This window comes from Octodon degus, unplaced genomic scaffold, assembly GCF_000260255.1.
Source record: "Octodon degus isolate 3935 unplaced genomic scaffold, OctDeg1.0 scaffold00031, whole genome shotgun sequence".
Classification (NCBI taxonomy): Eukaryota; Metazoa; Chordata; class Mammalia; order Rodentia; family Octodontidae; genus Octodon; species Octodon degus.
The window spans coordinates 16,144,391-16,169,305 of NW_004524607.1; the positions used below are offsets into that span (position 1 = coordinate 16,144,391).

The window sequence follows — 24,915 nt, forward strand, 5'->3', positions numbered from 1 at the left end:
GGCTATTCATCTTAAAACTCCATGTGCTCTGAACCCACAGGTTTCTTGGACTGATGGTGCCTGGAAAGGGCCTGCCCCGCTGCCCACTCTGTCTGCAGGGTTTCTGTTTCCCAGTCCTGGGCAGAGGCCTGGCTTCGTTGGCTGCGGGTTCCTTGGCCTAGACTGAGATGGTCTGGGGGAAACTTGGTAGCCTTCAAGGTCTGGTCCACCTTGCTTCCTGCTCCTGAAAGCCCTCCTAATGCCCGTCAGCACTTCATAAGCCTCTTTTCTAGCATTCCCCTCTCTCCACTGAACTAGCAGTTTAATTTTGGAATTGTTAAACAAGGCAGAAAAGACATGCATATGACCAGGAGGGGGCAGTGGAGGGCAAGGCAGGTGACACAAGTACAGCAAGAGCCTGCAGTAAAGGCCCAGGATGGCACAAAGGCGCGCCTCCGTGAGGACGTGGTAATGGCTAGGAAAATCCCCTGGGAGACAGGGATAGGCCAAGGAAGGGCATTAAAAGGGTGCAGCCAGGCATAGCCCAAAGCGTTGAGTCACAGATCCTGCTGCACGTCAGGGGACATGGCTGTACAGCCCGTCTTTGTCCAGGTACCCATTTAAGAGTGAGATCACGGTCTCAGTGTGACCTAGAACCTTGGACAAGTGACCTCCCGCACAGCCCCCGCAAGTCCTCAATGGTGCTCGATTCCAACAGGATAAGCAAATAGATCTGACACAGCAACTGGCAAAAATTAATCACTCAGTAAACCTTAGCTTTTCCTTTCCTTTCTTCCTCACTTGAAAGCAGGTATATACACAGCAGAAACCAAAAGTCAGTTTATGAACACACAGTAGAAATTAAATAATGCCTAGAAGTATCCATATGTATAAATAAATATTATATTTGAAAGACAGTGACACTCTTTCCATTTATTTCCTCTTTCTTTCGTAACATGGGCCTGCAAGTAGAAAGATCTCTTGGAGGTTGCTCCAAAGTCCATGGGAGTAAATGTTCTGGTAACTTTGGGATTCAGCTGATGAGCGCCTGGCCACCAGGGGGCAGTGCTGATACCAGGCCCAGTCTCCTTTGAACCATTCGTTGGTGGTCTGATTGGTGGCAGCCAGGTACACAGCAAAGCACAGGTAGCCCCCCAGGAGGAGGCTCAGCACCATAACAAAGCCCAGCAAGAAGACAATCCTTGGGAAGGTCAGGAACAGGTACTGGGAGAAAAGAAAATGTGTGTTAGGAACTGGAGAGCGCCAGCCCTGACCCAGTTTGCAGACACAGCAGAGCCACTCCCTTAGCCACCCATCTGCATCCAAGCCTGGCACAGTAAACATATATGAGAACCATAATCAACACTGACCAATAGCCTCAGGATTATCTGTGTGTGTGAGCGCTTACTCTGGGATAAATGAAGTGTCCCTCTAGGGGAGGCTGCTCAGGAAACGGGACTGTACCAGTTATCTACTTGCAAAATAGATTTAGCACAGATCTGAGTTCATGTATCAAAATAAAATTGAGATAGGCAGGAGAAATCAGTGTCTCTCCTAAAACCATCCAACCACAAAAATACATGCAGAAGGATATTCACTGGCAGTGACTCTTAACATCCCCTCTTCCTCAAAGAAAGGAGTTAAGGAACAATAAGAAATTATACATAAGGAACAATAAACCCTGGGCTAGTCACACTGTGGGTTAATAAGAAGTCACTGTGAAATGACTGCTCTGGAAAACAGTACGGGAGTCCTTTTCAGAACTTAAAATAGACGTTTATGACCCAAGAATTATACTAAGGACTCACTTTCACAAAGATCTTGTATACAAATGTTTGTGGCAACTTTGTTAATAGCCCAAAACGACACTACTCAAATAACCCTCAGGAGGCAGATGGTTAAACTGGTACACCCAAAGCATGGAATCCTTGTACAGCAACAAAAAGGATTAAATCACTGATATCACCAATTTAGACAGGTTTCAAGGGAATTATGCTGAGTACAAAAAGCCAGTCATAAAAGCCTATGTATTGCCTCTTGTTTATGAAATAAAATTACAGAGAAAAGAAATAGGCTAATTGTGGCCAGGTGTTAGGGGTGGAGAAGAAATGGATGTGGCTACAAAATGATAGTAGAAAGGAATCGAGGTTTTAGCAACTTGATGGTACTGGTGGTTCCACGAGGCTACTCCTGGGGCAAGACCACACAGAACTGCATTCATGAGCATGTGTGCATGTATGATCAGTAAACTCAGCTCTATGGGCTGTGCCAATGACAAGGTACTGTGGTTATACAGGACAATGGCATGGGAGAAAGGGGTATTGGGAGTGGATGGGACTTCCTGCATGACTTTTTGAAACATGCTTTAAATCCATGTCAAAGAGTTAAAAAAAAAAAAAAAAACATATAAGGGCTTAAGGTAGCACATACCTATAATTCTAGCACTTGGGAGGTTGAGGCAGGAGGAACATAAGTTAGAAGCCAATCAGAACTACATGGCAAGACCCTATCTCAAATTCTAAAACAAGAAAAAAAAATTTTTTTTTAAAAAACCGAAAGGAGGGGCTGGGGAGATGGCTCAGTGGAATAAGCACTTCCCTGGCAAGCACAAGGGCCTGAGTTCAATCCCTGGTTCTGAAAAAAAAAAAAAAAAAAGATACTAACTTTAAAACTACATGAGCCCATATTGGACATGGAGGCACATCCCTGTGATCCAAATACTAAGAGGCTGAGTAGGAGGATTGCAAGCTGAAACCCAGATACTGGCAAGGAAAGAAAGGAGAGAAGGAGGGTGGGAGAAAGAGGGCAAGGGAGGGGAGGGGAGGAGAAAGAGAGGGAAGGAGAGGAAGGAGGGAGGAAGGGAAGGAAGAAGGAAGCCAAACATAGTTCAGTGTTCAGGTTTAATCCTCAGTGCTGAAGAAACAAAATAATGAAGTATATATTCATGTTGCAATGACTAAAATTTGATTTCTTCTAAGTCTTTTTTTTAAAAATGTATTTAGTACAATGTCTACAAGGTCTCACTACATAGATTGGACTCATAGTGATCCTCTTGTTTTCAGCCTCCCAAGCGCTGGGATTATAGGCACATACCACCACGCCCAGTCTCAATCACCTGTCTCAGTGCAGGGGGCAGGGAGAGTATGGCACACCAGGGATAAAACCCTGTTTCCTGGGCTCTGCTTAAGCAGGCGCTTTAGTCTGCTGAGCTATCTGGCCAGCCCTTTTAAGTCCTTTAAAAGATAATGCCTCACTATGTACTTCAGACTGGCCGTGGACCCACTATATGACTCAGGCTGGCCTTGAACTCACAGCAATCCTGCCTCAACTTCCTCGGAGCTCAGATGATAGGCATACACCAACATGCCCATGAAATACGAAAACAATATTTTACAAAAAAGCCAGTCCAAAAAGTCAGAGGTAACATGGTTCCATTTATATAAAATGTCCAAAAAGCACATTCATAAAGACAAAAAGTAAACTGGGGAGATAGCTCAGTGGTCTTAAGTGCCTGCCTGGCAAATTTGGTACTGCATGCCACACTGGCCCCAGAACCCTGGGAACACTGTGCCGCCAGAAACTGGGTGTGGTGGCACATGCCCATAATCCCAGTGCTGGGGATGCTGAGACAGGAGGATCACTATGAGTCTGAACTTTGTAATGAGACCCTGTATCAAAAAAAAAATAATAATAATAATTAAGAAAAATAAATAAATTTTAAAAAGACAGTAAAATGCTTATCTCTACTTTTATAAAATTATTTTCCTTCATATTCTATAAGGACTTAAAGTTCAACATATCAATACTTGATGGAAAATACCTGTTCCATGATATGCCAAAATGTCTGATATTTAGACAGATACAGTAAACCAAACTGCATATATTGCAGGTTAATAATTAGCTTCTCTTGTGGAGGGTTAACAACCTAAGTTAGCAGTTCAAAATTGGAGAAAAGGAAGAGCTGCAAGGTCGGCCAACATTTTGGCCCTAGCCTTTCAAGGTCAGTGAAGACTCGGGACATAGGAGAACCTGTACTGTAACAACATGTAACTTAGTTGTGCTCCAAATTTTCTAATCAAGAAGATTATGGAGCCACAGAGGAATGTGATCGATGATGTATAGTGTGCCTGGGGAGAGTCACATGGAGAGAAAAAACATTTTCTCAGGCTTTCACAGAGAGCAAATTGGTCAAGCAATGGCTGTGACTCATCCTCATGGCTGACACTGACAAAGGATCTACAAAGTACGGTACAAGGCTACAGGATAAATCCTGAGGGTACTTGACTGACCTTATTAGATACAAAAGTTATATTTCTTGCTATATAGGTCTTGCTTTATCTTGGTCTTAACGATCCAGCAGAAAAGTATAAAAACAAGGTATATAAAGTAAAGCCATATTAATATGATGAACTACAAAAGGCTCAAGTCAATAACTTCTGAGGATAACCCACTACTATTATAGACTGCTAGACAGTGTTAGGTTGTTTAGTTGAATTCAAAAACTTATAGTATTTAGATGTCAATAGAATATTCACATCTGACAGACAATTTTAAAAAAAGATACAAAGGAAAGATCATTTTGTATTTATATATACAAAATAATTAGGATAAATTTACAGCTACTTTCTCTTAATTCAATGAGAAGAAAGAGGTGTACTAACAGTGTTTGCACAGAATATCCTGTCTGCTTCTTGTACTATGGATAACCACTAAGAAGATAACAATGTACAATGTATTGATTATCAAAACTGTCCTATTAATCAGCTGTGAAACTGTCTCATTCATATTTATTTCTCAATAAAAAAAAATACAAAATAAAAAGACAGTAAGTAAGACTAATGATGCCAGGATCCATGGGGACAAGAAATAGGAGTGTTTCTTGGGGCTAATGAAACATTCAGAAATGAAACAGTGGTGAAAGGAGCATGCCTACTCAAACCACGGAGTTATACACATTTAAAGGGTGTGCTGGCTGGGCATGGTGCCGCACACCTATAATCCCAGCACTTGGGAGGCTAAGGCAGGAGAATCACTGTGAGTTCAAGTCCAGCCTAAACTACGTAGCAAGACCCTGTCTCAATAAACAAATGAACGAACAAATAAATAAATGGTGTATTTTGTAGAATGTGAATTTAACATCAACTTTTAAAAAAGGAATAGCTTCACTTTTTACTAGGAAAATACAACTTTCTCAACTTGAATTCAGAAATGTACTGCCTACTGCATAATCATCACCTGAATGAGAAAGACTGTGTCCATAACCTGGAACTGTCCGAAGTCATCAATGTACATTTTCTGGTACAGATCTGACACCATCACCAAGCGGACCAGAAATGCTGCGCTCAGGACGGCCATGGTAGCTGCTGACGCGCTCAGTGTCAGGAGGTAGATGAGGAAGTATCTGGTGTTCCAGGCCCCAATGCAGTTGTTTACCCAAACACAGTGATGGTCAAAACGGTGCACACAGTGGTTACATACACCTGCATAGAAGTGAAGGAGTCACTTGACAACACAATGACACTCTGAACACCTACTGAGATTTTTACAAATTAAACATTGGCAGTATAGGTGAGAGGTAGCAGGGGAGGTGGACTGTTGCCACCTGGCTTTTAGAATTGCACTGTCTAAAACAGTAGCCACTAGCCATATCTCTGGGTATTGAACATTGAAATATGGCTACAAGGAAAATCTGAAAGAATATTTTATGGATATTGACAAATACACAGTTTTTCGATTTATCCAAATCTTTTTTTTTTTTTTTTTTTTTTTTTTGTGGAACCGGGGATTGAACTCAGACCCTTGCACTTGTCAGCGAGGCACTTATTCCACTGAGCCATCTCCCCAGCCCCAATTTATCCAAATCTTTTCTCAAATAATGTACATAATACAGAGTGACTTAAGAGTTGTGAATTTATTTAACATGGACACACATAGCTCCACAACTAGTGGTTTTGACTAGGCATAGTGGTGTATGCCTGTAATCCCAGTACTCCTGAGGTTGAGACAGAAGGAGCTACCATGAGCTGATCTACAAAATGAGTTTAAGGGCAGAGCCTGAAGCACATAGTGAAAACCGGTCCCATAAAACAAACCAAAACAAACAAACAAATCTGATGGTTTTGCTTAAAGTCAAGTCAGTTTTGAAAAAGATATATCATTATATCAACATAGATGTGTATAATCAAAGAAAATGTTGTGGTACTTGATTCATTTATTAGAGAATTTAAGAATGTTTGGATATAGCCTGGGTATGTGAATGTACTCTTTTCCAACTGTGAATTTTATAATCTCTAAATATAGATTAGGTACTTCCAATGAGAACTTAGTATCCAAATTGAGATGTACTGTAAAAGTAGAATACATACCAGATTTCAAAGATTTAATGGGATAAACAGAACATAAATTATTTGTACTTTTTTGTCTTCTTTGATGCAGGGTTTCACTATGTAGTTCAGACTGGCCTTGAACTCACTTTGTAGCCCATGCTAGCCTTAAACTCAAGGTTATCCTCCTATCTCTGCTTCCCAAGTGCTGGAATTACAGGTGTGCACCATGGCCGGTGCTATAAGCTATCCTATGATACCTTTATACTGATTGCACGTGAAAATGATACTCTAGAGCTAGGCATGGTGGTACATGACTGTAATACAGCTATTTGGGAGGCTGAACAGGGCTAGGGCAAGTTTGAGCCCAGCCTGGGCAATTCAATGAGATCCTGTTATGGGCCAGTCAGATAGCTCAGCAGACTGAAGCACCTGGCCAGATAGCTCAGTGACTGATGTTCAATCCCCAGTGTGCCATGCTGGCCCTGCCCCCAATGCACAGAGATGGAGACTGTAATCCCAGCACTTGAGAGGCTAAAAATAGGATCACTAAGAGTCCGATCTGTGTAGTGAGACCCTGTACTAAAATACAAAAAATAAAACAAGACCAAAAAAAACCTTTCAATGAGATCCTGTTTCAAAAATGAAAAATGCTAGGGATGTAGCTCAATGGTAGAGTGTTTGCCTAGGAGGCATGAGGCCTGAGTTCAATCCCTAGCACTACAAGAGTAGAATAAAAGATGGTTTAAGTATGTTGGTCTCAATAAAATATATGATTAAAATTAAGTTAACTTCCTTTAGCAATGTAGTGACTAGAAAATTTTACACCACACGTGTGTAACTGTAGAATCATGGGTATTCTGCAGAAAACTGAGCCTGAGCAGACACAGCTGCCCACAGAAACATCTCTTGGGGAACACACCCTGCCATGTGGCAGAGGAAGAGCTCAGGGTTGGCCACTATACAAAACACACAACCTTCCTGTCAGTCCTCTAAAAGAAACCACTACATGGCCTCTCACAAGTGTGGTCACCCCATGGCTGGGGATCAAATGCCTCTGCTTTGAGATTCACGAAACACTCCCCCCTACAGGAAAGCCCACATCGACACTAGGCAGGGTGCTGCTGCTGCCACGACAGCCATACTTACTGCAGTGCTTGGATCGAGCTGGCTTCTTTAAACCACAAGTAGAGCAACTCATGTTCTTTGCAAACATTACATCATCAAACTCATAAACTTGAAGAAATAATAATTCATTTGTTTTTGTTATAGTGCCTGAAAAAGGACAAATATCAGCTTAAGCAATATGACAGACTGGATGTTCATGAAATCTGACCCAAAACAACACAACTAAAACTACTATATTTAATGTTGGCAATTCATTTTTACAACTGCTTTAGTGAGACATAATCTATAAACTCAATTCAAAGGTTTTTAGCATTTGCAGAGTCATGAAGACCTCATCAGAATTAATTTTAAAACATCATCATGGCTTCAAAAAGAAACCTACTAGCACTAGCAGTCATTCTCTGTATCTCTCTAGTGCTTCCAAGCCCTGGAATCAATTTACTTTATGCCTCTATGAATTTGCCTTTTCCGGACATCTCACATAAATGGAATCACATAATTTGTAGCTTTTGTGTCTGGTTTCTTTTACTCAGCAAGTGCCACAGTCAAAACAAACTGCACCAAGGTGTAACAGTCAAGATCCCTGAAATTCAACACAAGAACAGAATATTAAAAGCTGTTAAAGAAATAAATCACCTGTAAACAAAAGCCTATCAGAATCACAGCATACTCCTCAATATAAACCCTCAAATCAAAAAGAACTTGGAGTGAAATATTTCAAGCCCTAGAAGAAAACAACTCTGGGCCAGGGAGATAGCTCATGGGTCAAAGTGCCTCCCTAATAAGTGTAAGGACCCAGGTTCAATCCCCCAGATCACAAGCTGTGCTGGCCCTGAAACTGGGCATGGTGGCACATACCATTAATTCCAGCACTGAGGAAACTAAGATGGGAGGATCAAGAGTCCAAGCTGCTTAGGGAGACCCTATACCAAATAAATAGATTTAAAGAAACAAAACAAAAAAAGTAACATGACAAGGATAAGTCAATACCTGTCAGTTACAACCATCAATGTTAATGGTCTCAATTCACTAATTAAAAGAAACACACTGGCAGAATGGATAAAGAGGCAAGATCCAACAATATGCTGCATATAAGAAACACATTTATTTTTATTCTTTTTTTGGTACTGGGGATCAAATTCAGGATCTTGTGCTTGTCAGGCAGGAACTTATGCCACTGAGCTATCTCCCCAGCACATTTAATGCAAAGAAAAATTCGTAGACTGAAAGCCAAAACATGGCAAACAATATTCCATGTGACAAGAACTCAGAGAAAAGCAGGGGTAGTTATTTCATTTGAAGACAAAGTGGATTTCAAGCCAAGACCCACTGAGAGAGACAAAAGATATTACTACATTCTTGTAAAGGGAACAATCCAAAAGGAAGCAAGAACAATCATAAATATATGCCCCATATAGCAGTGCACCTAACTATATAAAATAAATATTAATGGACATGAAAGATCAAATAAGCACGATACAATTGTAATGGGGAAATTCAATATCCCACTGTCACAAACAGACAGATTAACTAGCCAGAAAATCAACAATGAAATATTAGAACCAAACTTTTGAACAAATGGACTTAGTAGATATCTATAGTGTTCCACTCTACAACATTAGAATACACATTCTCAGCTGTATGTGAGACGTTCTCCAAAACAGACTAGATACTAGCTCACAGAATGTGCTTCAGTAAATGTAAAGGAATTTTTTTTTTTCCGGTACTGAGGATTGAACTCAGGGCCTTGCTCTTGCCAGGTACGTGCTTATTCTACTTAGCTATCTCCCCGGCCCCAATGTAAAGGAATTGAAATTACACAATATGTATTATCATATCATAGTACAAAGAAATTGGAAATCCATGGCAAAAGAGGACTGGCGAGATAGCTCAGTGGTCTAAAGCGTCTGCTTAGGCAAGTGCAGGGACCACAGTTCAATCCCCAGCATGTGGTGTTGTGCTAGCCCCACCCCCAAGGTAGGCTGAGCCAGCCACAATAAATAAATAAATAAAATGGCCAAAAAACTACAAGAACTTCATAAAACATGAAAATTAAATAATACCCTGCTGAACAACCAATGGGTCACAGATGAAATTAAGACATTCTACAATTAAACAATAATGTAATACAACATACCAGAATTTACAGAACACAATGAAAGGGGTCCTATTAGGGAAATTTATAGTGGTGAACTCCTATATGAAGAAAACAAAGCAAGCTCAAATAAACAAGCTAATGTTGAACCACAAGCTTCTGGAAAAAGAAGAACAACTCAAACCCAAATTTCATATAAGAGATAAAATTTTAGAAATCAGAGCAAAAATTAATGCAATGGAGAGTAAGAAAACAACAAAGAATCAATGAATTGAAGAGCTGGTTTTTTATAGTTTAAATAAAATTGATAAAACCTTAGCCAACTTGATCAAAAAAAGGACAGAAAAACTCACATGCAATTAGGAATGGAAAGGGTGAAATCACAACAGATCTTGCAGAAATCCAGGGAAGCATTAATTCCTGTCTCAAGGACCTATATTCTCATAAGATGGAAAACACAGGGAAAAAATGGACAGATTTCTAGATACTTATTAATTACCAAAGCTGACTCAAAAAGATATAAAAATTCTACATAAACAATTATTAATCAATGAAACTGAAAATATAATTAAAAACCTACCAACAAAGAAAGACCCAGACTCTACCAGATCTATAGCTGAATTCTACAAGAAAGTTAGAGAAGACCCAATGTTGCTATTTCTCAAACTCATGAAATTGAAAGGGAAGCAATATTCTCAAATTCATTACTGGAAGCACGTATTATCCTAATACCAAAATCAGAGAAAGATCCAATCAAAAAAGAGAACTACAGGTCAATTTCCCCAATGAATATAAATGTACAGTTTCTCAATAAGATATTGGCCAACAGAATGCAGCAAGTCATCAAGATTATATACCATGACCAAGCAGGATTCATCCCATGGATGCAGTGATGGTTCAACAGATGCAAATCAATAAATGTAATACACCACATTAATAGAACCAAGGACAAAAACCACATGATCATCTCAATAGATGCACAGTGCTCGCTTTGGCAGCACATATACTCATTAGATGCAGAAAAACCTTAAAAAGTCCAGCACCCATTCATGATTTAAAAAGAAAAATATTACAGAAAACTGAAACAGATGGTCTTTATCTCAATCTGATAAAAGCCATCTATGAAAAACCAACAGCCAGCATCATACTAAATGGACAAAAACTGAAAGCTTTCACACTAAAATCAGGAACAGGACAAAGATGTCCACAGTCACCACTCCTATTTAATGTAGCTCTGGAAACATTAGCCAGAGCAATTAAATAAGAGAAAGAAATAAAAGGTATAAGGACTGGAAAAGAAATAGGTAACTATCATTATTCACAGATGACATGATACTCTACATAGAAGACCTCCAAAACTCCACCAAAAGATTTCTAGATTTAATAACCAAATTCAGTAGCACAACTGGATATAAGGTCAACACTCAAAAAGCAATAGCCAGACCAGCATGGTGGCACCCACCTGTAATCCCAGCACTCTAGAGGCAGAGACAGGAGGACTGTTGCAAGTTTGAGACCAGCCTAGACTACAAAGTGAGTTAAGGTCAGTCTGAACTGAATAAAGAGACTATCTCAAAAAGACAAAAAAGGAAAAAACTCAATAGCCTTCCTGTACACTAATAACAAACTCATTGAGACAGAAATTAGGGAAACACCTTCTACAACAGCATCCAAAAAGAAAAAAAATCTAGGAATTAATCTAAGGAAGGAACAAAAGACCTCTACATAGAAAACTATAGTATTCTCAAAAAGGAGATTGAAAGGATGTCGGAAAATGAAAAGGGGACCAGCCAGATAGCTCAGTAGATTAAAACACCTGCATGGGCAGGTGCAGGGGCCAGGGTTTGATCCCCAGCCTTCCATGCCAGCCCCACCCCCGGGGCACAATGAGACAGCAAATGCCACTGAGCGTGGTGGCACACCCCTGTAATTCCAGTGCTTGGGAGGTTGAAAATAGGAGGATCACCCCAAGTCCAATCTGTATAGTAAGACCCTGTAGGCCCTATTCTAAATAAATTTAAAAAAAAAAAAAAAAGTGAAAGGTATCCCTTGATCTTTATTTATTTACCTTTTTTTGGCAGAACTGGGAATTGAACTCAGGCCTTTGTGCTTGCCAGGGAGGTGCTTATTCTACTGAGCTATCTCCCCCGCCCCTTATCCCTTGATCTTGAGTAACAAGAACCAATATAGTGAAAATGGCCATACTTCCAAAACTGTTATACAGACTAAATGCAATCCCAACCTTTTACCAGCAAGTTTTCATGGTTCATCCAAGCATAGCAAAAATCTATACTTCACTCTTGTTATGTTTTATTCTATTTTGTATACTAAAGGTGGAACCCAGAGCCTTCCACATGTTAGGCAAGTGCTCTAACATTGAGCTACACCCAGACACTATTGTTTTTATGACTAATAGTCTACTAAATAGGTTTACCATATTCTAATTATTCATGTATCTGTTGATGAATAGTACTTTAAGGACAGAAAAGTTTAAATGTATGAAACAACAACAAAAAAAGCTCAAGGACATGCCAATCAAAAGCAAAACAGAAAAAAGAAAAAACAGTACAATAAAGGTAGTACCAGACAAAAGAAACTCTGGGGCAAACAGCCTTAGTTGTGATGAAGAGGCTCACTATACTGTGAAAAGACTGAATTCATCAGGAAAAGATTATACTAACCCTAAACTTGAGTGTATCTAATAAGAATATACATATACACACAATAGCTTCAAAATATAGAAAGCAAAAATTGACAAAATGAAGAAGTATGAAACTCATCATCAGAATGAGATAATTTTTTTTTTTTATTTTTTAAAAGGCTTTTGTGTGTGTGTGTGTAGGGTCTTACTATGCAGCTCAGACTCGTAGTGATCATCCTGATTTCTGCCTCCCTAGTGCTGGGATTAGGACAGGGCCAGAGCAGCATTCAGTGCCCGGGATTGAACTCTGGCCCCTGTGCTTACCTAAGCAAGCACTTAGTCCATTGAGCTACACTGCCAGCCCTTGAGCTATACCACCAGCCCTACCACTCTCAGTAACTGTTTTAATAAAAAAGTTAATATGGTTATAAAATATTTGAACAAATTTATAAACAATATAAAAGACTTTTTATTCTTGGTACTCAAGAATTAAAAATACTAACTTTTTTTTTCTTCTTGGAAAATTGAAACCAGGAAATTGAACTCAGGACCTTGTGCTTGCCAGGTAGGCACTGTGCTGCTGAGCTATATCCCCAGCCACAAACTCATCAAGGACATGGATCACTTAAAAAAATTGACCACATGTCCAAGTGTAATGCAAGTATCAAAAAAACAGGTTTTTTCAATAATGAGGATTGAACTCAGGGCCTCAACCATGCTAAGCAAGTATCCTACCACTGAGTTCCTGTACCAGCCCCCCTCCTTCCCCTCATCAAATGTAAAAAAAGAAAAAATTCACACAAGCTTTCAAATAAATTTCTCATGACCAGGCTTGGTGGTGCATACCTGCAATCCCAGCACTCAGGAGACTGAGGCAAGAGGATCATTCCAAGTTCAAGATTGCCTAAGCTATAAAGTGAGCTTAAGGCCAACCCGAACTGCACAGCAAGACCTTGTCTCAAAAAGATCAAAAATAAACAGCTAAGTAAAAATTTAAAAAAAAAAATTCTTCAGGCTGGCCTTGAATTCCCAGTCTCTCACTTCAGCCTCCTGAGTAACTATGATTAGCAATATCTGATGCCTGCGTGCGCGCGCGCGCACACACACACACACACACACACACACACAATTTTTTTTTTCTTTTTTTAAGACAGGGTCTTGCTATGTAGCACTTCAAGCTGGCCTTGAGCTCACTTTGTAGCCCAGGCTGGTCTCAAACTCAAAACAATCCTCCTGCCTCAGCCTCCTGAGTGCTGGGATTATAGGCATGTGCCACAATGGCTAGAAAAAAATCAAAACAATTTCAGATTTATCTAATTAGCTCAGGCTGGCTTTGAACTCACTATATAGCCCAAGCATCAAAAAGATAAACAAAAACACAAAGAGCACACTGGAAAATGTTAGAACAGTTCTAAATAACCCACTGGTCAAAGACAATAAAATAAATAAGAAAACATAAAAGTTTTGCAATCTTTTTAAACTATTTGTTTGCTACACAATCAATAAGACAGTTGAGAAGTCCCCAATCTGTTATGATAAGCGCCTCAACTTACCAGGATTGGTAAAACAAGTTAGGGTGAAGAAAACTAAGTTTATCATCAGCAACAAATAGGGCAGAAGAAGGTAACACAATGAGAACTCCAGCTCTTGACAGTAGCCAAATATTTCCCAGGTATACTCAATATAAACCAGCCCTTGCAAGACCAGGTGCAGGATAATGAAAGTGCAGTTGCTGAAAGGAAAGAAGTGTGTGGTTTATTCACAGGGCTGCTCCATAAAAAAAATCATACAAAGCTAAGAAATATTACAGGGGCAACCACTTTTCAGAATTAAGTAAGAAACCAGGTGAAGGGGCCTGTCCCTTAGCTCAGTTTTTTAAGTGGCTGCTTCCATAAAGCAGTCAGGCTCAGGTTGCTGTGGTTCGATCCCCAGAACTCAAGCCAGCCAAACCTGCCTTGAAGGCATTCGGAGCAAAAGAAAAAATCCTTCTGCCATTTTTAAATGTTTTTTCATCATATTCTGTAGGGACTTACTATGCCTAAGATGTTTGATATTCAGACAGACAGTGAGGTTAAGCTTAACAGCCTAGGTTGTATGGTAATAACAAACTTCTCTTCTGGAGGGTTAACAATCTAAGTTTGCAGACCAAAATTAGAGAAAAAGGAGGGCTGCAAGGAAAGCCAACATTTTGGCCCTAGCCTTCCAAGGTCAATTAAGACTCAGGACATATGAGAACTTGTACTGTAACATCATGTAACTCGGTAGTATCCCAAATTTTCTGATCAAGGAGATTATGGGGCCAAAGAGGAAAGTGATCAACGATGTAGAGTGTTCCTAAGGAGAGTCACATGGAGAGAAAACATTCTCTCAGGCTTTCACAGAGAGCACATTGGTCAAGCAATGGCCGTGACTCATCCATATGGCTGACACTGACAAAGGTTCTACAACCTGAGGTACAGGATCTCAGAATAAATCCTGAGGGGATTTCACTGACCTTATCAGATCCAAAAGCTACAACTCTTGTTGCATAGGTCTTACTTTATCTTGGTCTTAACCATCCAGCAGAAAAGTATAAAAACGAAGTATAAGAAGTAAAGCCATGGTGTTTTTTGAGCTGTAGGGGACTCAGGTCAACAATTTCTGACATTGCCAGTCAAGAGGAAGACCCAATACTATTATGGACTACTGGACTCTTTTAGAATATTTTGCTGCGTTAACACACCTATAATATTCAAATGACAGAACTAAACAAAAAAAAGGAATACAGATGAATGTCCATTTTGTATCTGTGTATTGAAAGTGGTTAGGATAGATATATAGTTACATTCTCTTAATGAATAGAGGGATTTGTTCTAATGGTGTTTGTAAATAGGATATCATGTCCGCATCTTGTACAGCAATTAACTACTGGGGAGAATGTATGTAATGTGTTAATTATTTTAACTGTCCTACCAATTTGGTTTGAAACTGTCTCATTGCTATTTGTTTCTCAATAAAATTATGGGGGGGAAAAAAAGAAACCAGGTGAAACATTTCACATGTATTTTACAGAAAAACATGTCAATCTTTTCCCACTTTTAAAGTGTCTTTATTTAAAAGTAGACATATCAGCCAGGCATGGTGGTACATGCCTATAATCCCAGCAGCACTCAGGAGGCTGAGGTAGGACAATAGTTGTGGGGGGTTTTTTGTTGTTGTTTTTTATGAGAATATATTTATTGAGGGAAAGAAAACTCCTGTCCAAGAGAGGGACAGAAGGGGGGCCCGAGTGGGTTGTCCCCGGATAGTTGTGAGTTGAGACTAGCCTGGACTACAAAGGGAGCTCAAGGCCAGCCTGAATTGCATAGTGAGACCCTGTCTCAATGAGACAAAAAAGTAAACATATCAAAACCCCCAAAGAGGGCTGGCGAGACAGCAGACTAAGTGCCTGCTTAGGCAAGTGCAGGGACTGGGGTTCGATCCCTGGCACTGCATGCTTTGCTGGCACTGGTGCCAGCTCTTGACCCCGGGCACAGCTCTGTAATCCCAGTGCTGGGGAGGCTACAAAAAGGAGTATCACTATGAGTCTGAGCTGCCGTAATGAGACCGTGTACCAAATACATAACAAAATAAAAACAAAAAGAAAACAAAGATAAAAGGCAGATATTGTGAGTAGAAGTTCAGAACACAAGACTCTCCATCCTTTTAGCATTATTACCCAGCATAGGCATGATTACTACGCTGGAAACCACAAAGTGCTTCCTGAAGCTACAGAGTAGCAACAGATAAGGAAGAAGATCACATTTAGGGCTGAGGAGATAGCTCCTGTTTGGGAAGCACAAGGACCCAAGTTCAATACCCAGTGCTGCATGCCTCGCGCTGTGCCAGTCCCAAAACTCGGCATGGTGACACACCCATGTAATCCTAGCATTTGGAAGGCTGAGGCAGAAGGATCACTATAAGTGTGAACTGTGTAGCAAGACCCTGCAACAAATAATTTTTTTAAAAAATCATATTTAAACTCTGAACTATAAATACCGTGTGTGGAAGAAGTAATGAAGCCATCTTTGCATGGCTCTCTGAAGGCATTGTGGAATTATACAGGAACATAGCTGAAAGAAAAGAAAAGATTTCAATTTTTTGTCTCATTCGTCTCACTTTCAAATTAGAGGCTTCACACACTGCCAGTCTTAGAGATGCTAAATTTTATTTCAGCATAAACATAGAGAAGCCAATAAGAAAGATGAAAACGGATTTCCTTCTAACGGCTTCTCTTGATGCCAACTCCTCCACTTCTACCCTGACTACGAAGGGGGCACTTGTCATGGTCTTCAGAAAAAAGAGGTGAGCAGAGACTAAGGGAATGTTGATGTGAGCTTGTTTGGAGGTTCTGGCAGGGGAGCGCAGCTATTCATATATCCTTGACCAAGAATGGTCCTCCTCTCGCAGGGATGGTCACCCTCTTAGACCAAGCACAAAGCTTTGGGAGGGACACACATGGATCGTTGAGGGGGGAAGGGGACATCTGCCTAGCCATCCAGATCGGCTGAATCAACACTGGAGACCAATGGGGTGACAGATGTCGCAGCCAGATCCCCCTCACATCCAGGAAATGATGATGTGAAGGCTGCTCTTCCCCCTTCTGGGTTTGATCCCAGTTCAAGTGCCATACCCATATCACTAGCATTAAGCTAGGCCCATCCTGAGTCAATCCCTTTCTTGCTTAGTTTTGTACTTAATTTGGTCCCCAGTTCTGAACCCTCCCTTTGGACCCTGAAGGAGGATAAGAAATCCCATGTTGCACTTCTATTCATCCATCCCAGTTTCACCCATCAAGCCTGGTCAGGCAGATACTGCTCACATCCATGCCCAATAACAGGCACCACATCCAGGTTGAAGAGCCAACCTTGAGAATGTCATCTTACCTCAAAGCATCACAGCGAGGTTACCTTCTGCAGTAACAAAAATGAAAACATACATCTGCCATAATTGAAAGATTAACTGAACCAATGAATTCAAATGGATTGTTTTCTTCCCTGTCAGGAATACTAGTGAGTTATTGTAGACCAGTAGAGTTCAAACTTCAGCATGCTAGGATAATTCTTACCTGCGTTCCACCCTGGACCAGGCTTGTGAGACGATGACTTTTTAAGCAGATGCAAATCATAACAACGCTGGTCAGCACGAAAGCCAGGTAGAACAAAAAGAGAGCCAGGAAATCCATCCCTGAAGCTGCCAAGGAACAAAAACAATATAACTAGCTGCTACTGAAATATGTATTGAATGGCACATATTCTCAAACACTTTAAATGGCTACAAAACAGAATTCATTGGACCTCAAGCACATGCCACAGAGCACTATGGCCTCTGAGAAGCCTCTTTGTGCTTCCCTCCAAGGGGAACCCAGTGGTCTGTGTTTGAGTTATCACCTTCCTGTAAGGCTAGGATAAAGTGAAGAAAAATGTATCTATATTCTTTCCCTCCAGCAACAAATCCTGCTTTAACATCCCTACATTTTGGCAACGCAGGAAGTACCCAAAAGAATGTGCTGATAAAGTGACCAGAGCAAACACTGCCCAGTGGCAATCCAGAGACTTGTCCCCAGGATCAGATGTCCTTGTCCTTTAACACATTCCTCCAGGGCAAACTGTGAGGAACCACCCATGGAAACCTGAGAGCATACATTAATGTTACTAAACTGAAAGTGGTTTACTTTTGGCCTTGGTAGATAAGATTCTGGGCCAGGAAGGCCAGGAATTCCAACCAAGATAATCGAACCAGAAGCTATTCAGTAACATAAAAGAGGAAATGCAGAGCAGCAATTCTCACCAGGTAATTCAAAGTCTCCAGCCTACATCTTTCTCGATTGGCTACTTTTTCAGCCGACAACTTTGGCAGTCATCTTCCCAACATTCAGAGTCAACAGCTCCTCTAGCAGCTCCTCTCAGGCAGAGTAGTGTGAGCACCACTACTGGCGGCACCCCCAGCAGCAGGAGGCATGGTTCCTCCAGGAGGCTGGATGTGATTGCAGAGACAGATCAGTTCACCCCTCACCTAGTAAAAGTAGGAGCCAGCGGCAGAATACATTGTGGAAAGGTTCGGAAGTGGGGATACTGAACACCCAACAGGTGGAATGAGTTACACGACTTCTGAAGAAACAGCTACTTGGGAAAAAACCAGGCAGTAGTCTTGGGCTTATCCTTTCCTATCCCTCTCCGTATTTTTAATTCCTCGTGTGAGCGTGCGTGGTATGTGGTCGGGATTGGGACTGGACCCGGGACCTTAGGCTGAACTCGTCCCCAGCATACTCTGTCTCTGTCTCTCTTTCATTTTGAGACTAGGTCTCGCTAAGTCGTCCAGGTTCTGCTTGAACTTGTGATCCTCTGACCTCAGCGTCCCACAGCGCTGGAATCACAGGATGCACTACCCCCCCCCCAACCCCTTGATCTCTCGCTGTCCCTACTGCTACCCTTATCTGGAGACCAGGCAAACGGCTTCCTTGAGTCTACGCTCTACTTAAGACCTCGCCGGGGCTTTCCCTTGCGTAGGAAGAGGGATGCAACAGGTTCCGAGAGGACAGGAAGGCTAGCTTATAGAAGGTCTGGACCCCGGGGCTGGTCTGTAGTAGACCGGGAGAACCCACTGGGCCTGGAGCCCTGGAGCGTGCAAGGCTTAGCTGACTCAGAAGATCGCAGGCAGAGGGGCCGGGAGCCGGGGCCCGGGGCCCGGGGCCCGGGGCCCGGGGCAGAATAAAAGTAGCACTAGGGAGAAGGAGGTTCAGACACGAAGACGGGCAGCTCCAAGCCCCGCGTAGGCCGCCTTACCCCAAGGTTTGGGGGCAACCGCCAATGCTACAGCGCTACAGCCTCCGGCTCTAACCCGGAGACTTCCGGCGGGCCTGTGATGTCATCGCGACGCGCCGGTCGGCTGACTTCCGGCGAAGGTGGGGCAGGCTGCCGGGATCTATGGGGTTGCTGGTTTTAGTTCGTCCAGGTAATGGGTTTTCAGTGCCGTTTCGAAGTAGACCTGACGAGAGGACGGATCTGCGCCTGGTACAGCAGGCCAATAGGGCTGTGAAGCTAGCACGATCTGGGAGGAGCTCAACCGTGTGTGATTAATGGCCAAGAGGAGTCTGGGGAGGTCCGGGGCTGTTACACTTAAGCTAATACACTGTGTGTCTTCATCGTGTACAGTTGCTCGCCGCCGGCCTCATCGTTGGAGTCTGTTCAGCCCGTTCCAGAGTCTTCCACGGAAGAAGGCACAATATGTACCCATCTAAGTCCGAATCCGCTCTGCATGTGTTCATGCCCTGCTGTTTGCATACAGCCCTGAACATCTCCCCCTGGGGGTCAGTGACAAGTGCCTGACCAATAATCCTCCTGAATAAAAGAGAAGGCTTGTTTTGATGATAGCCAGACTTGGGGTGAGAAAGCTGCTTCCAAACATAGCGTTGAGAAGGCTCCTGCGGGGTGTTCCTGTGCTGTAAATGCCTCCAGATCCGCCTAGAAAGGTCTATTCTTGATGCCTCTGAAAGCCTGAGCGATCCTGTCCTCCCTTTGAGAGGAAAATGTCTGATCTCTAAACACCCGCTTCAAAGCCTGTACTTTTCCTGTTTGTCTTTCTTTGCTGCCTACTTCAGCTTCTTGATTCCCTTTTTTTTTTTTCTCTCCTTCCTGAGTTTGCCGCCTTCTGAGTACATCATTCACCTTCCCAAACTTATGAACACAGAATCTGAACATGCGATATGACCAGAGAAACGGTGTATCGAGTCCATCACAAGGCCAGAACTGGGGTGGGTATCTTTAGGGTCTCCAGCTGACACCGCTCTGGTGGTTGACACTGAGCTGGGGCTCAAATATTTTAAATTGCTTTTTTTCCCTCTTGCATGCAGAACTTTATTTTTATCTCTTTTCATTTCGTTGTGGATAGTTTCAGTTCAAACTAACTTTAAACCTCGGTTTGATCACCTATGGCTTTTTGTGCTGGACTAGCTTTCATTTTTGAGATAAATGCCAATGATAACATTTCTCAGTAAAGAAGTCAAACTATCCAAAACCAAATAAAAAATTTTCCTTGGCCGCCATCCCTCCTGAATCCCAATAAGGATACACATTAAGTATCCTAAAAACCCTTTTGTCTGCGCATATATATATATGTGTGTGTGTGTGTATGTGTGTATATATATATATATATATATATTTAACAAAACATATATTGAGTGCTTAATGTATACTAGGTGCTGTTCTAGACACCAACATTGGTGATAAAACAGAAATAGCCCCAGAACAGTGGCTTATGCCTATGATCCCAACACTTGGGAGGCTAAGCTTGGGAGGATCACTATGAGTTCCACACTCTCCTGGGCTATATAGTGAGTTTAAGGCCAGCCTGAGCTACATAGTGAGAGCATGTCTACAAACAAACAAAAAAATCTCATTGGCCAGGGGAGATGGCTCAGTAGAATAAGGGTTTGCCTGGCAAGTGCAAGGGCCTGAGTTCAATCCCAGTTCAAAAAAAAAAAAAAATCATTGACTTACATATAATGGTTCTCCAGAGATTGTTTTTGACTCAGCTCTGTGTTTTGGTGATCTTTTTGCACCACTCCAAAGTTGTCTTTAATGTGTTGCATCCATGGCTACATAGCTGAATTATGCCTCTTCTATTGGTGTCCCGAACTCCACTGCCTACAGCACTGCAATTAAATGACAAAGTAGAGTAGGCCTTCTTTGTTCTAAGGAGAAGCAGCTATTTATACAGACTACAGGATTGTTGCCCTTAATCAAAGGATACAGAATTCCAAGATTTTAAGGGCATTTGTAAATCTGGATTTTATAACAGAAGGGAAAGGAAACATTCAAAGGGCTTATCCAAAGACTATCTTCTAACTTTTCAACTATCCTCTTACTTCCATTCCTGTTTTGCACAATAGTGAAACTTGCATTATAAGCAGTTGAGGTTTCCTACTCAGTATGTCTGGTACAGTCCTCCCTGCATATTTTTTAGATAGGATTAGACTCATTTCCAACCTTAAGGGTGGGTCCCACCTATTAGATTAGTCTTGGTCAATCAGGGTAATCGTACTGTCCTTACCACAATAATTTTTTCAAATCAGGACAGCCAGAGCATAGCAAGACTTCAGTGCAAAAGAATCAATCACCGTGAAGATTAGGATTCCCCTTCAATGGTTTCTCCTCTCTCACCAAGTTGGATGAAGATATGAAAGGGCCAAATGGACTGGCTCTTACTTATTATCTCAGTATTCTGAGAGGCTGAGGCAAGAGGATCAAAAATTTGAGCCCAGCCTGAGCAGTATAGTGACTTAGGGAGAACTTGTCTGAAAATAAAAGGGCTGGTCATATAGCTTAATGTAAAGGCTCTAGGTTCAATCTCTAGCACTGAAAAGAAGGTGGAGGAGGGAGAACTTAAAGAATTCTTGGAACTTCACTTCCTTTAGGGACCATGAAAGGAGGGGAGCATGAGGATAGGTCCAACACACTAAGGAGTGAGACCTGAGACAGGTACAGAAAAATAGAGCCGAGTGAACCATGCCTGATGCTCAATCCACCTTTGACTTTCTGAGTAGGTGAACCATTTTTCAAACCATATTGAGATATGCTACCTGTAACTCTTCCCCTATTTCATGATTTCCTTGTAAACAATTTTGTTTTTCATCTTTATTTGGTGCAGGGTCTCGCTATCAGCTCAGGCTCATAGTGATCCTCCTGTTTCAGCCTCTGCAGCACTGGGATTACAGGCATGCACCACCATGCCTGGTTTTGGTGGATGGCTCAATAATGGGGCCCCGAGGGGTTGAACCTGGTCTTGTGCTTGCCAGGCAGGCACTTAGACCCCTGAGCTATCTCCCTGGCCCACAAATTTTAACTTTTATTAAAGTATATAAATAATGGCAAAGCCGGGCATCGTGGCACATGCCTATAATTGCAGCACTTGAGAGGCTGAGGCAGGAGGATCACTGTAAATTCAAGGCCAGCCTGGGATACATATCAAGACCCTCTTGCACACATAAAAAAACCCAAAATGTACAAATAATGACAAAAAAATTTCTATCTTAACTGCTACTTTACTATGTATTTTTATACATAGAAAATGTGAACTTTTATATTCACTGAAAAATTTTAAATGGCTATAATCTAGACACTTTTGTAGTATCTGGGCAATTTTGATTTTTTTTAGTTTATCATAAGTGTTTTCCACTAAAAGATAGTTTTATTATTACTTGGAGATACAAGATAATGACCTTAACATTCTCTAATTGTTGGACATTTGTATTTTCCCTTACTCTTTTTTTTTTCCCTTACTCTTTTGTTGTTAAGCGTAGTTCTGCAACTAGACTATTCACTGCTTTTTTTAAATTATTTTTTCATGATGAATTTATCAGTGGTTGGTCAGTTTCTGAAAATCATGTGCTTTCACCATTTTATTTTCCTCTGTTCTTCGCTATCTTCAAACACAAATATTATGCCTGTATTTTATAAGCTGCCATAAGAGAAAACACTATGAAGCCTAAAACTAGAAGTGTAATTCAAGCGTGATACAAAGGATTATATCACCTTTGGTGCACGTAACAAAGAATTCCTCTTAGGAGCATTCCTAAACCCTCTTGTCAGCCTGAAACTGGACCTGTCGTATCAATTGTTTACCTCCTGCAAGATCACTTGACACGATCAACCACCTTTTACACCATGATCACTTGTCCCCAAGGGAACGACTGAAGCAATACTTAGGAAATGGGATACAGGAATGCATAACTGTTCTTGCAATAGGCACATAGCACAGGATGCTTGCTTACAGTGATTTGTTGGTCATGAGGAATTTTACAATGGAGAAACAAAAAGGAGAACCAAGAATGTAACAGGGTCTTGTTCTGTTGCGCAGGCTCAGCTCAAATTCATGATTCTTCTGCCTCCAGCCCCCAAGTAGCTGGGGTTACAGGCGAGTACCAATATGCCCAGCTACAAAAATACAATTTTATGTATTTTTATTTTTTTGGCAGAACCGGCGATTGAACTCAGGCCCTTGCACTTGCCAGGGAAGCAATTATTCTACTGAGCCATTTCTCCAGCCCCTACAAAAGTATTTTTATTGGAGGACAAGGATTGGATGTGTATTTGCTTATTATGTCAACAACAACTGTTCTAATGTCTAGTTCACAGTAAATTCTTAATAAAAATGTGTTGAATGAATGAAAGAAAAAGGGTGAATTGTACCTGGGGGAATCTTGAATGGTAATACCAAGCCAAAAATTGCTCTGGCCAGTAGGTGGGGCCACAATGTGTCACTGTGAGTGGCTCAGAGTGCACCATACGGGTTCTCCAGTCACAGGTTTGAATTTCTACTTGCCTTCAAACACCATACTCAGACGCCATATTAAAAAGGGGTGCTTTTAAAGTAGAATCCCTACTTCCTAGCTGTCTAAACTGATCCTACACCTGTATATCACACAGATATCCTTGTTCTGAATGCTTTGTTGTTGCTTGGGTTGCCGATAGTTCTGCTCACCATCAAGTGTGATATCTCCCCTCGGAAGAAGGCTGAAGAAAAGCAAAGCACAGTATTATAAACACTTTGCTGAGACTTGTGGGGGGAAAGGAAGAGGAATTTCTAGATACTGTGCAGTCATGTGTCTTACTTATAAAACACAGTCAAAACTGCAATAAATGTTTAATCTTTTAAAATTTTAAACTAGGGCGGGGGAGATAGTTCGGTGGTCTAAGCACCTGCCTGGCAAGCTCAAGGACCTGGGTTCAATCCCCAGTACCACATACTGTTGGCAGCCACTGAAACCGATGCACTCCTGTAATCCCAGCACTGGGTAGACTGACACAAAGATCACTAGGAGTCTGAGCTGCATAGCAAGACCCTGTACCAAATAAATAAATGATTTAAATTTTTTTTAAAATTTTGAAGTATTACAATAAAAGACACATTGCCATGACTACCCTTCTATTCCCCTGTCATCAAACACATTCATCCCATCATTCTTGTCACTTTCTGCAACATCTCTAGAAGTGTTCATGTTCTTATGTGTGCTCTCATGGCTGCCTCAGTATCCTGGATTGATTCAAAATGTTATGGCAAGTTTTCTCAAATAAAACCATTACAGTACTCCCATCCACTTTGTTCGCAAGATCTGATGTCCTGTGACTTCTGCTTCTTTCCAAAAGTCAAAATAGCAATGAAAGGGGAACACTTTGAATTGATTCAGAACATTAAGATAGCCATGATATTGCAATTAAAGACACTCATGAAAGAAGACTTCCAGAACTGCTTCAGAAAGAAGTAGAGGCAAGAGGGAGCTGGTGAAATAGCTCAGCAGTCTAAAGCCCCTGCTTAGGCAAGCTTAGTCAAGCACAGGGACCACGGTCTGATCCCTGGCACCACCCCCAGGGTGGGCTGAGCTACCCCCTCCAAAAAAAAGAAAAAGCAAAGAAAGAGGCAAAGCCAGCCCCGCCCCCTGGTGGGCTGAGCTGGCCACATACACACAAAATAAATAAATAAATAAATAAATATTAAAAAAAAAAAGAAAGAGGCAAGATTGATGGGATAAGTGCATGCTAAACAAGGGGGAGTATTTTGAGGGAGATTAACAGGATATGAGTTCTTTACTGTCGTAATTTTAAAAATTAAACATTCACCGTAAAAATCATGTATTTTTTCTGAGACAGAGTCTCACTATGTAACCTAGGTTGGCCTTAAATTTACAGTGATCCCACTGTCTCCGCCTCCTAAGCACTAGGATTACAGGTGTA

General features: G+C 41.4%; 1 protein-coding gene across 2 annotated transcripts; it reads right to left on the minus strand.

The window, feature by feature from the left end:
• Positions 1 to 892: 892 nt before the first annotated feature.
• Positions 893 to 19,049, minus strand: Zdhhc4 (zinc finger DHHC-type containing 4). 2 transcript variants are annotated; one of them, XM_004629617.2, is made up of 8 exons: positions 18,970 to 19,049; positions 17,975 to 18,160; positions 17,253 to 17,377; positions 16,184 to 16,257; positions 13,720 to 13,898; positions 7,452 to 7,577; positions 5,215 to 5,459; positions 893 to 1,203 (listed from the first exon to the last, which is right to left on the minus strand). In XM_004629617.2, exons 3-8 carry the CDS (start codon positions 17,367 to 17,369, stop codon positions 913 to 915), a joined length of 1,032 nt encoding a protein of 343 aa, XP_004629674.1. In that variant the 5' UTR covers positions 17,370 to 17,377; positions 17,975 to 18,160; positions 18,970 to 19,049; the 3' UTR covers positions 893 to 912. The 2 variants fall into 2 exon arrangements, with proteins under 2 accessions (XP_004629674.1, XP_023569321.1); XM_023713553.1 differs by lacking the exons at positions 16,184 to 16,257; positions 17,975 to 18,160; positions 18,970 to 19,049 and having other exon boundaries at positions 17,253 to 17,339.
• Positions 19,050 to 24,915: the final 5,866 nt, after the last annotated feature.